At 38.2% G+C, this 12,723-nt stretch overlaps 2 protein-coding genes across 2 annotated transcripts; both read left to right on the plus strand.

Annotated features, from left to right (window-relative positions):
- Window positions 1–1,004: 1,004 nt before the first annotated feature.
- LOC306991712 (dehydrogenase/reductase SDR family member 13-like) lies at window positions 1,005–6,983 on the plus strand. The gene is made up of 5 exons (XM_079599817.1): window positions 1,005–1,307; window positions 2,133–2,251; window positions 4,441–4,564; window positions 4,699–5,025; window positions 5,114–6,983. Exons 1-5 carry the CDS (start codon window positions 1,181–1,183, stop codon window positions 5,371–5,373), a joined length of 957 nt encoding a protein of 318 aa, XP_079455943.1. The 5' UTR covers window positions 1,005–1,180; the 3' UTR covers window positions 5,374–6,983.
- An 868-nt stretch (window positions 6,984–7,851) lies between these two features.
- On the plus strand, window positions 7,852–12,290 carry dhrs13a.2 (dehydrogenase/reductase (SDR family) member 13a, tandem duplicate 2). The gene is made up of 5 exons (XM_079599813.1): window positions 7,852–8,476; window positions 8,882–9,000; window positions 9,071–9,194; window positions 9,327–9,653; window positions 11,537–12,290. Exons 1-5 carry the CDS (start codon window positions 8,254–8,256, stop codon window positions 11,794–11,796), a joined length of 1,053 nt encoding a protein of 350 aa, XP_079455939.1. The 5' UTR covers window positions 7,852–8,253; the 3' UTR covers window positions 11,797–12,290.
- Window positions 12,291–12,723: the final 433 nt, after the last annotated feature.

Below are 12,723 nucleotides of genomic sequence, written 5' to 3' on the forward strand. Positions count from 1 at the left end.
TGATTCCTCCACTTCTGGGGATGTCCCCACCAATCTCAAAATCAAACCTACACCCCTGCTATAGAGTGATACTGATATGGCTGCTGGCCAATAACTACTACAAATTGAATGTACTCAGCTACACATTTTTAGTAATAATAATGTTATTTTTCCATCCCTATATATCGGTCGTTCTGCACCAATTACAAACAATTTGAGGGCACTTTTACAGCGGCCTTGGTTCCAGAAATATTTTAACTTTTTTTTATTTTTTTTCCATATAATTTATATAAACTAACAACCATCCTCCTCAACCATGACCAATGTTCAGCATCCACCTGGATGATGCGACGGCAGCCATATTGTGCCAGAACGCCCATCACACACCAGCTTATTGGTGGAGAGGAGACAGAGTTATGAAGCCAATGAGTATATAGGGATGATTAGGAGGCCATGATGGACAGAGGCCACTGGGCAAATTTGGCCAAGATGCTGGTGTTACACCCCTACTCTTTCGAAAGACATCCTGGGATTTTTTTTGTGACCACAGAGAGTTAGGACCTCGGATTAACATCTCTTCCGAAGGACGGTGCTCTTTGACAGTGCTGGGGCGTTAGGACCCACACAGACCACAGGGTGAGCGCCCCCTCCTGGTCTCACTAACACTCTTCCAGCAGGAACCTAGTTTTCCCAGGAAGTCTCCCATCCTGGTACTAACCAGGCTTAGCTTCAGTGGACAACCAGTCTAGGGCTATAGGGTGATACTGATATGGCTGCTGGTCAATACTACAAATTTAATGTGGTACTCAGCTACACATTTTTTTGTAATAATGTTATTTTACCATCCCTATATAGCATCCAGTCGTTAACAAAACATGATGAGATATACTGATAAAACAGCCTGGCATTAAAATCTTTTATCATTTTATTTGCTTGAGCACACGCAAACCGGTCCGGTGAAAGCCATGGCAAGGGCATGCAGAGAAAGCCTGGACTGGTTTATCAGGCTCTGGCCTGAGTGAAGTATATATGGCAGCCAAATAGCTTCAGTTTCCAGATGCAATTTCAGTGTGAAGTAAATAAGAGCAGCAGAAGTAGTGCTATATTATTGGCTTCAGCAGCACGTCTTCGTGTTTCAGACTAGAGGAAACCGAGCTATTTCATAAGCAACTATAGCCGTCATTGCTCTGTTCTTTTGAACATGTTTACTTTTCTGCTTATCTGCGGAGGACTCGTGGGGTTTTACCTGTTGCTGTGCCTGACGGTGCTGCAACTGCCAAAATGTAAAAGTACAGCCAAACTGCACGGGAAGACGGTTGTCGTGACTGGTACGTGTTTCGGTTTTAGGGTGTTTGTTTATTGTCCTTAAAAAGTTACGAATGTCTTCATTTTAATCATTAGTTGTTTTAAAACATATTTTGTGGATTTTACGCTTTTCGTAAACACATTTTAGTCGTGTTACATAGGGCTGGGTATATCGATTCAGATGTTCCGATTCGATTTCGATTCGCAAGCTCTAAATTCGATTCGATTCTCGATTCAATTTCGATTTTAAATTCGATTTCGATTCCCGATTCGACTCAATGAATATAGATTTAATACAAATCCTATATTTATAATAATAAAAAAACGGTGAACAGTGGTTAATTAATAAAAAGAAATTAAGAGCCACAAACCTGTAGCTATATTAAACTCTTTTTATTTTTGGGAAACTTGGGTTCATTACAACCCAACTTCAAATGCATACAATGAATAGACAGGATTTTGATGCAAGATGAAAAATTGATGCTGAAAATTGGACAAGTCAGAACAGTCTTGATCAATCAGGATCAGTTTATTAGAGAAAACTAACATATAATCTCACAGCATTAGCTGTAACATGGAGGCTGCAAGCCTATGAACAGTGAGCTAATACTGGCTTTTGGGTTATAGATGAATACATCGAAATGAATAAGATTTTTGGCCTTTGAGAATCGATTTTGAATCGACCACATTTTAAAAAACGATTAATCGAAAAATCTTTTTTTTTTTGCCCAGCCCTAGTGCAGCTGAGCTAGTGCACTGACGGTTCACACTCCACACACAGGCGTTCGTGATAAGCAAGTTAAGCAACTGAACAGATATGATTGACATTTGAGCTGGTTTATTTCCAGGAGCAAACTCGGGTATCGGCAAAGCCACCGCGCTGGATCTGGCGAGAAGAGGAGCTCGTGTGATTCTAGCCTGCAGGGATGAAAGCAGAGCTCAGGCTGCCGTCACAGACATCCAGAGAGTGAGAGAGAGGGAGTGGGACCATCAACTGTTTGTAACTGTATTGTCGTTATGCAACTGTAGGATAACTAAGGACCGTTTCTAATAAGATACAAAATAAAAGTTCCATTAGGGTGGGTCACTACTCAGCTGCGTTTAAATCTCAGGACTCGTCTTGTTTCATTAGACATTTGTATACAAAATGTTGATATTTAAAAAAAAAATTGATTAATTGGTATTTTATATGCAGATGCAACCCCGCAGCACTAGAATAATAAAATAATGATTCAAATATTATTATATGAAGTATATATAATCGTTATTCAATTATCACAAACGGCTGTGATTGGCCTATCTGATCAGCCCTCAGTAAAGAAACGGGAAGCACGTGACGACGTCGTTTTATAATGCTTGAGTAGCAGTTTCTAGAGAGCACCATATAAAATGCCCGGTTAACATTTAGATACTTTAACAGTCCTAACCTTGGCCCATGAAGCTCATCCTCTCTAGCTTACTCTCACCAGCCCATCCTATGTTAGTGGCCTAATTGCTTATCTACTTGTCAGTTAGATCCAGCACCTACCTCACTTCTTAAAAACTGCATCTCATTTTCATCTCCTATTGCTCATTCGATCAACTGCTTTCTATTTTTTCCGGGTGTGTCCCGCTATCATTAAAAACGGCTGCGGTCACTCCTGTTTTAAAGAAACCAGGGCTCTTCTGCTGTGAATAATTTCAGACCTACATCTAATCTTCCTTTCGTTTCCAAGCTGCTTGAAAAAGTAGTTGCGTTTACAAGCTCATCTCTATGCTAACAATCTTCTTGATCCCTATCAATCTGGCTTTTGGTCAGGCCACAGCACTGAAACCGCATTGGTGAAAATTACTAATGACCTCTTAATATCTGCTGATTATGGTTGTCTTACTGTTCTCATCATGCTTGACTTAGCAGCTTTTGACACTGTATCTCATCACATACTTACCTCTCGGCTATCAGATATCGGCATCAGGGGTAGTGCTTTATCTTAGTTTATATCATATCTCAATGACAGACAATTTTTTTTATTACTGTCCTTAACTTCAAATCGTCTATGTGTTCTCTCTCTCAAGGTGTCCATAAAGGCTCTGTTCTTGGACCACTTCTGTTCAATATTTATTTGTTACATCTTGGTCACATTATCCATAGTCATGGTCTCAGCTAATTTACATATCAGTTCGCTCCGTCTCTGCTCTTCCTCTGGACTTATTGTATTGCGAACATTAAAATCTGGTTACCTAGCAACTTCCTAAAATGTAATAATGATAAAACTGAGGTTATTGTTTTTGGTCCACTATCCCTTTTAAAAAAAAGTCTGAACTAAGTTTATCTATTGATGTGGCCACATTAATTCTTTCTCATATAGTTAAAATCTGTGTGTAACATTTGATTCGACTCTTACATTTCAATCTCATATAAGTTCCGTTACCAAGAATGCATTCTACCACCTTCGCAATATAGAGAATATATACGACTGCGACCTTCTCTCGGCACTAAAAATTCTGAAACTCTAATTCATGCTTTGATAACCTCTGGTCTCGTCTACTGTAACTCACTTCTTATTGGCCTGCCTGTGGTAAAACAATGACTAGACTACAATGTGTTCAGAATTCTGCTGCCATGTCAACAATGAAGTCAAGAAATCTGATCATATTGCTGTATAATCTAAATTGGTTACCTGTTCCTGTCTGCATTCAGTATAAAATTCTTCATGGACTTGCTCCCAATTATTTATCTGCACTTCTGCACTATTATTCACCCCCTCGCTATCTCCGGTCATTTGACTTAAAACTGCTTACTTTAAATCGTTTTCGTCTTTCAACAATGAGTGGAAGATCATTCAGTGGCTCTGAAACTCTGGAATTCTCTTCCTCTAACTCTTCATGACACTTCTATTATATCCTCAAATCTCCATGAAAATCTTTCTTTTCTTACAGTATTTCCAACCCTCCTTTGTTTAGTGTTCTGCTGTTTTGTTACTGTATATTTGTACTAATGCTTGATGCTGTGTTTTTGTTATCTTCTTGTACAGAGACCTTGAGCTTGGAAAGGCGCTTTATAAATAAAACGTATTATTATTATTAAATCTGTCATTCTGTTATATAAATTTGCTGAATTAACATTTCATTGCCATCATTTAAAGCTGTATTGTTGTGCAATGATTTGGAACACAGGAAACAGGAAACAAAGAGGTGGTGTATATGCACTTGGATCTGGCCAGTCTGAAGTCTGTGAGGTCTTTTGTCGAAAACTTTCTCAGGAAAGAATCCAGATTAGACATTCTTATCAACAATGCAGGTATAGCTCTCAAATATATGCAATTTTATTTTATGCATTGTTACAATTAGTTTCTTGAAGTTTCAACTAATTCAAAATTTGCATCGGGTTTATTTGCATCTTTGCAAATTTGCAGTTCTTTTCTGTGTTTGTAGGACTTGTGATGGCTGGCAAGACTGAGGATGGCTTTGGAATGATATTTGGTGTCAATCACCTCGGTCACTTCCTGTTAACCATCCTGCTGTTGGAGCGGTTAAAAGAGTGCGGCCCCAGCAGAGTTGTGACTGTGTCTTCAATGACCTATTCGTGGGGGAAAATTGACTTCAACTGCATCAACACTCATAAAGATTTGTGTTTAGGAAAATCAGGATTGTACTTAGTGAAGTTGTACAGTCACAGCAAACTCTGCAATAACCTCTTTATACACGAGCTGGCCAAGAGACTCAAAGGCACAAATGTCACCTGCTACAGTCTCCATCCAGGTCAGTAGATGTTCTTTATTCTCTGAAAAGCAGTACTTGATCAAGTATCAGAGGTCATATGCAGTTAACGCTGATTTATTTATTATAGGGATCATTAAAACGGACATCGTTCGTCACAGCACTCTATGGTGGCGGTTGCTCATGGCACCGATTGTGCTGCTTTTCTTTACGGATGTGGATTCTGGAGCTCAGACATCTCTTCACTGTGCACTTCAAGAGGGTCTTGAGCCCCTGAGTGGACGCTACTTCTCTAGCTGTGCAGTGCAGAACGTTCCTGCTAAAGCCAGAGATGATGCAGTTGCCAAAAAGCTTTGGGAAGTCAGCGAGAGTCTCGTTGGTTTAGCATGAGAGCATCAGCTTTATTGTATCCGTATAGATTTGCTCTTGCAGTCTAGTGGCACCTGTGGTCGACTCAACTGTATTGGATAAACCTTATAAAAAGCCTGTGTAGAAAACTTGTGGTTCATAACATGCTCTGAACGCAACAAAGGGGCTGTTTAATTCCTCTAATAAAAATGTTCTTTAAATGTTTTACAAATTGTTTGTACAATATCCCAATATCACTTGTGTTTTATGTGAAAAATATCACTATCACACAAAAGGTGTGTCTCGGGATGATGAGGCCTTTAGTGTGTAGAATGTGTCACCTCTCCCAGTTAAAATATGTCATTGCTTTAGTAAAGGAACAACATGCACTATCACCTGTGGACAGAATGTGTCAAAAGTACATCAAGAGATGCCAACAGTTCTTCTTTGAACCCAGTTACACAATAACTCCATGATAATGTGACTCGTAATAGTTTGCCGCTGAAAGGTTAAGGGGGGTGGGGTGGGGTGGGGGGGCAGGGACATTGGAACATTGGGACACTGGGACATTGGAACATTGGCTGCCATCACCAATGTTCAGCATCCACCTGGATAATGCGACGGCAGCCATATTGTGCCAAATTTATTGTCCCAGAACGCCCATCACACACCAGCTTACTGGTGGAGAGGAGACAAGAGTGATGAAGCCATTGCATATTATATAGGGATGATTAGGAGGCCATGATGGACAGAGGCCACTGGGCAAATTTGGCCAAGATGCTGGTGTTTCTCTTTCGAAAGACATCCTGTTTTTTTTTTTTGTGACCACAGAGAGTTAGGACCTCGGATTAAGGTCTCATCCGAAGGACGGTGCTCTTTGACAATATAATGTCCCCATCACTCTACTGGGGCGTTAGGACCCACACAGACCACAGGGTGAGTGCCCCCTGCTGGTCTCACTAACACCTCTTCAAGCAGCAACCTAGTTTTCAGCTATATACAGCTATTTTAAACACTAATAATATTTAAATCTTCTCTTAGCAAGGTACTCCGCTCTTGCAGGGTCAGAAATTTGTATTTGCTTGGCAGTGGCATCTGGTAAAATAGATTAAAATAGTTTTGAATAAATAAATATTTATTTTAGTTGCCGCTTGCATCAAATTCAAGTCACTGACGTTTGAGAACACTGGCTCTGCTCCCTTTTACCTAACTCATTATCTCAGACTTATGTGCCATCCAGAAACTTGTGTTCTGCAAGAGAACGTCGTCTTGTGGTGCCATCTCAAAGAGGCACAAAATCTCTGTCTCGGACCTTCTCCTGGTCTGTTCCCTGCTGGAGGAATGATCTGCATAACTCAACCAGAGCTGATGAGTTCATGCTCATTTTTTAAAGAAACTGAAAATGCATCTTTTTCGCCAGCACTTGATCCAGTAATACTAACACCTTCTCTTCAAATTTTTTTTTTTTTTAAAGACATGTACTGCGTTAGATTAAACTGAGAAGGGTCATAGCACTTGCATATTGTTGTCCTCTGTTAGTTTCACTGCTTATATTGTTCTTATTAGTAAGTCGCTTTGGATAAAAGCATCTGCTAAATGAATAAATGTAAATGTAAATAGGCTAATACATTACTAATAAATGCATAATTACTAAACTGAAATTACATGCTCAATTTATTTTGGCATTTTTCTCATATTGTACAAAGAGTAAACATAAACCGTCTGAAATAAAAAATATATATATCCCAAATTGCATAAAAATCTATTCCAAATGATACTAAATGAAAGTACTTTTTGTATATAAACCGTCAAATTTAATATAAACTGCCAATCTAGGACATCTATCATGGAAAACAGTCTGCAGTGGTCGCACCAAATGATATTTGGTCGCACCACATGATATTTTCAAATTCAGTTAAAATTTACAGGCACAGAATTGGCCACCTAAACAAAACAAACTAGCTTCCCACAAAAGGTCACTATGAAATTTATAATAACAATATATATTTGTAGAAATAACTTTAATATAAAAAAAATTGAGGTCATACCATATGACATCCAAATGTGGTAACTACATATACAAACCATTACAAGGTTTTTTTTATTTTTTATTTGAGATAATTATAAACATGCTTGCTGCTTCTATGGGTCCTTGGTAAATTGATATATGATGTAACTTCCTGTGTTTGAATAGTTTTCAACATAAAAGTCCCAAAATGGTAGTTCCTTGATGGTCGCACCACATGATATTTCATAAAATGGACATCATCGGACAAAGTTTGTTTGTATATTCTGATGGAAATATAAATAGACATGCTTTGAATTTTTTTACAGGATTACAAAACCTTTTGGAAATCATGCCAAATACTGCAGAAAAATAAATAAATAAATGTGATTTAAAAATAAATGTGATTAAATTTAGAGTAATTTCAAAGACGTTTCCAAAAAAGAAGTTATTGTAGGACAGTCCGCACCACATGATATTTTGACACTTAAAAAAAAAAAAGACAAATAACTAAAGGTTTTTGAAAAGTTAAAGAGTAGGCCTACATGGGAGAGGTAGGCTACTACAAATATACTATATCTTTTTATGCATTTAAACCCATTTTTACCTGAAAAAATGCAATCGGACAGAAAATGTAGGCGTCACGTCATGTAGATGTTGTATGTAGATGTGTTTGTAAAATAAAATATAAGACAAAGACAATAAAACAGCTCATATAATACCTAAGAAACTTTATAAATGTAAATGCAGTTTCACTGATCTGTTGTTTAAAAATGATCGTATCCAGTCGTTAACAAACCATGATGAGATATACTGATAAAACAGCCTGGCATTCAAATCTTTTAGCATTTTACTGTAGGCTATTGTTTGCTTGAGCACTGCACGCAAACCGGTCCGGTGAAAGGCATGGCGGGGGGATGGAGAGAAAGCCCGGACCGGTTTATCAGGCTCTGGCCCGGGTGAAGTCGCCTATCTACATAACAGCCTGCTGGAGAATCTTGCAGATGACAATCATGTTTCATCTCATCATCGTCGCTGCTCTCATCGCAGGTCTTTATGTCTACTTGGTGGAGACGTTGTTTAAAAAGTCCAAATGTAAAGGAACCGCTGATATGACGGGGAAAACGGTCATTATTACAGGTGAGCTTGTGATCAATGTTCTCATATTGTGGTAAACCTGTGGAAAAGGCCGCGTTAAATGCGTTTTTGTCGTCTTTACGGTGGCTTTCACTTTTTAAAAAACTATTTCTTAGCCTATTTTTGTCTTGTTTTCCAGTACAAATATCTAAACATTCTTTAATCAATAGGCTATACGTTTATTTGAGAAGTAGAATGACTGATTTTTTTGTGTAAATGTAATTTATTTTAAGATTTCTTTTTAAAAATGTGAGTTTATGTATAGTTAAAACAATAAAAAAATAAAAAAAAGACTGTACGGTAATCAAAATAATCTTGATATTTGTAATAAAAACTATTATTATCTTTTTGCTGTGAACCTGGAAAATGTTTTTGTTTCGGTAATGAGAGCTGCTTGGTTTGTTTCAGGTGGGAATACAGGTATCGGTAAAGCCACAGCACTGGATCTGGCTGGTCGTGGAGCAAGAGTAATTCTAGCCTGCAGAAACCAGAAGAAAGCTGAGGCAGCTATAAATGACATCAAGAAGGTGAGGACCATCACTTAAGACCACTGATTCAAGAGTTTTGAGTGTTTATTAACCCATATTTGTTGTTCAGGACACAGGAAGCATTGATATACTGTACATGAAGCTTGATCTTGGAAGCCTCAAATCTGTGCAAGCTTTTGCTGAGAATTTCCTCAAATCTGAGTCGAGACTGGATGTGCTCATCAATAATGCAGGTAACCCTCAAAACTGATCTCAAAATGTTATAGATTGGGGGAACCAAAGGAAAAGTTTGAAAATCTTGATTGACCACTTATCTGAATGTTTGGGGAAACATGGCACTGCAATCTAAGGCTTTTTCTGTTCAGGTCTTGTTGCAGATGGTCTGACTGAGGATGGTTTTGGCATAGAGTTTGGAGTCAACCATCTTGGACATTTCCTGCTCACATGTCTTCTGCTGGACCGTCTGAAGGAGAGTCCTGCTGCTCGGGTCATCACTCTATCCTCCATGGCCTATCGCTGGGGCAAGATTGATTTTGATTCTCTTATCGCCACCAAAGACCTGGGGTCAGGGAGATACAGCTGGCAGTTCTTCCAGGCCTACTGCAACAGCAAACTCTGCAACGCCCTGTTCACTCATGAACTGGCCAAGAGAATGAAGGGCACAAACGTAACCTGCTACAGTGTTCATCCAGGTAAAAATCATACTTGATATGTATAGTTTAGTAAAATGAATGTTCTGCCATTATTTACCCACTTTCCTGTAGTTCCATGCCTTCATTCACTATTCCCTACATTCATAGGCGTCGATTTCGGTCGGGACGGTGGGGAGTCATTTTGTACTCACCACTTGACCGTTTTCAGTGGTTATGAGGAGCAATATGAGAGAGAAATTTGGTAATCATTGTTTAGGTACATTAAACCACGCCATGTCATATTGTCAACATGGTAGGCTACTTATGAAGCAGAATAGTGGGTCTTATGTCTAATGCTTTTTTAAAACTTAAGGTTTTCTTCTTCATAAAACGAGTCGGACATCATCACATTTTTGTATAAATGTGTATTTATTTACATTAGTAAGCTACTGGACATCGTTTATCTTGAACTATCAATAAACCTTAATTAAACAATTAATAAATCAAGTAAAAAGGAATTTATACCTGTATAATATTACGCTGTGGCCACATTGGACCAGCGGTTTGGAAATTGGATGGATGGATGATTCAGCTGTAGGCGCCATCTTCTGGTCAGACGCGGGAATTCATTCGGCACGACCCTCACAGTGCATCATTGGTATTCTCTAGCCTTTGAGCGTACATCAGTTGTACACTAGTTATTGCAGTGCATTGCGAGATTGAGTGAGTGCACTCGATAATGTTCACTATGGTTTCGGACACCACTACAAATGGCTGTCCCCTCAAATAGAGCCCTATTTAAAGGGTTAGTTCACCCAAAAATGAAAATAATGTCATTAATGACTCACCCTCATGTCGTTCTAAGCCCGTAAGACCTCCGTTCATCTTCGGAACACAGTTTAAGATATTTTAGATTTAGTCCGAGAGCTTTCTGTCTCTCCATTGAAAATGTATATACAGTATACTGTCCATGTCCATAAAGGTAATAAAAACATCATCACAGTAGTCCATGTGACATCAGTGGGTTAGTTAGAAGTTTTTGAAGCATCGAAAATACTTTTTGGTCCAAAAATAACACAAAATAAGACTTTATTTCCTGCGGCGTCGCTATGAAGACCAGGTACTATTGTGGAGGTACTAACTGCAATGGAAAACGGAGCGAAAAGCAAGACGAGTCGAGTCGAACAGCAGTAATTTATAAAAGCGTCTTAAGTGTGTTTACAACCAACTGGAGACACTCAAATTTAAAATCACATATTTTAAATTGTGATTTAAAATCACACGTTGGCCTTTATTAGTTTGTCAATTTCAGTAGTTTGTCAGTTTTGCGAAAACTAAACAAAAAATGCTGTATTCTGCTGCCAGGCCAGTAGTTGGCGATGTCACTTTGTAAAGAAACTCTACACCTCTATAAGACCTTATGTAGCCCCGCCCCTTTTCAGCGCTTCCGGTCTGTATTTTCACAGCGATCTTGCGTAATTATGAATGAACGGCTCGTTTTAAAATCTTCCCGGTCTACTGACATTTGACATCTGCTTCAAACATTACAATCCTCATGATAACTTTCATTAACTTTACATTAAGTAAATCCACTTTAAAAGCTAGTTATTCCTGGACAGCGATCCCATTGATTTACACAGAGTGACCGCAAAACGGAAGTTCAAAGACAATATTCTAAAGATGGCTGCGCCCTTGTTTCTCTGGCACATAAGGTCTATAGACTGAACACATAATACACATGCGCATGACGTCACAGTTTTCAGAAATTCGTGTTTTTGTAGTTTACACAGAGACAAAAACGGTATCGTTTAAAATAAATTGTGCACCCAAAACGACGTTGGCGTGTGAATGAACAGCCAAAAGGCATGAAAAGTTTTCTGCATACTTTTTTTTTCTCTGACTGGGTTAAACAAACGCTTAATATTGCATGATCCCTTTTGTAGGTGTCGTAAAGACCGAGCTCTCCCGCCATGTGAGTCTCTGGCAGAAAGTGTTCATCGAGCCAGTGGCTAGACTGCTGTTCCTGGACCCAAACACCGGAGCCCAAACAACTCTTCATTGTGCCGTTCAGGAAGGAATTGAGCATTTCAGTGGACGTTATTTCTCATGCTGCGCTGTGGAGGAAGTCAGTCCCAAAGCCAAAGACGATGCGGTGGCCAAAAAGCTTTGGGAAGTCAGTGAACGACTGAGCGGCCTTTCATAAAGCCAGAGAAACGGTTTTATTTCTGGTGGATGGAGACCGTCTGTGAACTTAGTTACCTCTAGAGAAAAAAAGACAAGTATGAAGTGACGAAACTGATTGTGACATTTTTGTGTTTATGGACGCACAATTATTTACAAGGTTTACAGTGTTTTTTATTTGTATGTTGGCATTAAATGCTGTATGCTAGGGTGATTTTTACTGTAACGGAATCACATTTATCCTGATTGTTTTTTTACTGTATGAAATTAGATTTGATTATAAAAATCAAACAAACATGAACAATATAGTACGGTATTTGTTTCTTAACGCATGTGATAATACCCAACAGAATGAAAGTAAATTGAGTCAAACGTGAACCTTTTGATGTGTATGGCAGCAGGTCATAATCTAAGACAGGGACCAGAGACCACCAGGGGGTCCATGAAAAAAGTTTACAGAAAAACAAAATATAAAAATAAGATTAAACTACATGAATAAATATTAACTTTTTACACAATATAAATGGGTCTTTAGCTGCCTTTTTAATTTTACTATACTATACTCCTACTATACATCACTAAATAAGAAATTGGTTAACATAAATTATTAAAATATATATATATAATAATAATAATACATCAAACAGAAATAGAACAATACTATAGTAAAAACTATAGTACAGTACTGTATTCAATTTTAGCATCATGCAACATTCTGGGAACGTTATTTTATGGTTGCAAAATAATCTAAAAATAACCATTAGGGAACATTCTTAGGGAACATTAGATTATTTCAAAATAACTACCCTTCTGGGAACGTTCTTTTATGGCTGCAAAATAATAACCTAAAATAAGCATTAGGGAACGTTCTATTTAGTTATTTTTTAGGTTATTTAAAAGTAACTACTCTGTAACGTTCTGGGAACGTTATTTTATGGTTGCAAAAAAT

The sequence above is a fragment of the Phoxinus phoxinus genome, assembly GCF_949152265.1.
Source record: "Phoxinus phoxinus genome assembly, chromosome: 23".
NCBI lineage: Eukaryota > Metazoa > Chordata > Actinopteri > Cypriniformes > Leuciscidae > Phoxinus > Phoxinus phoxinus.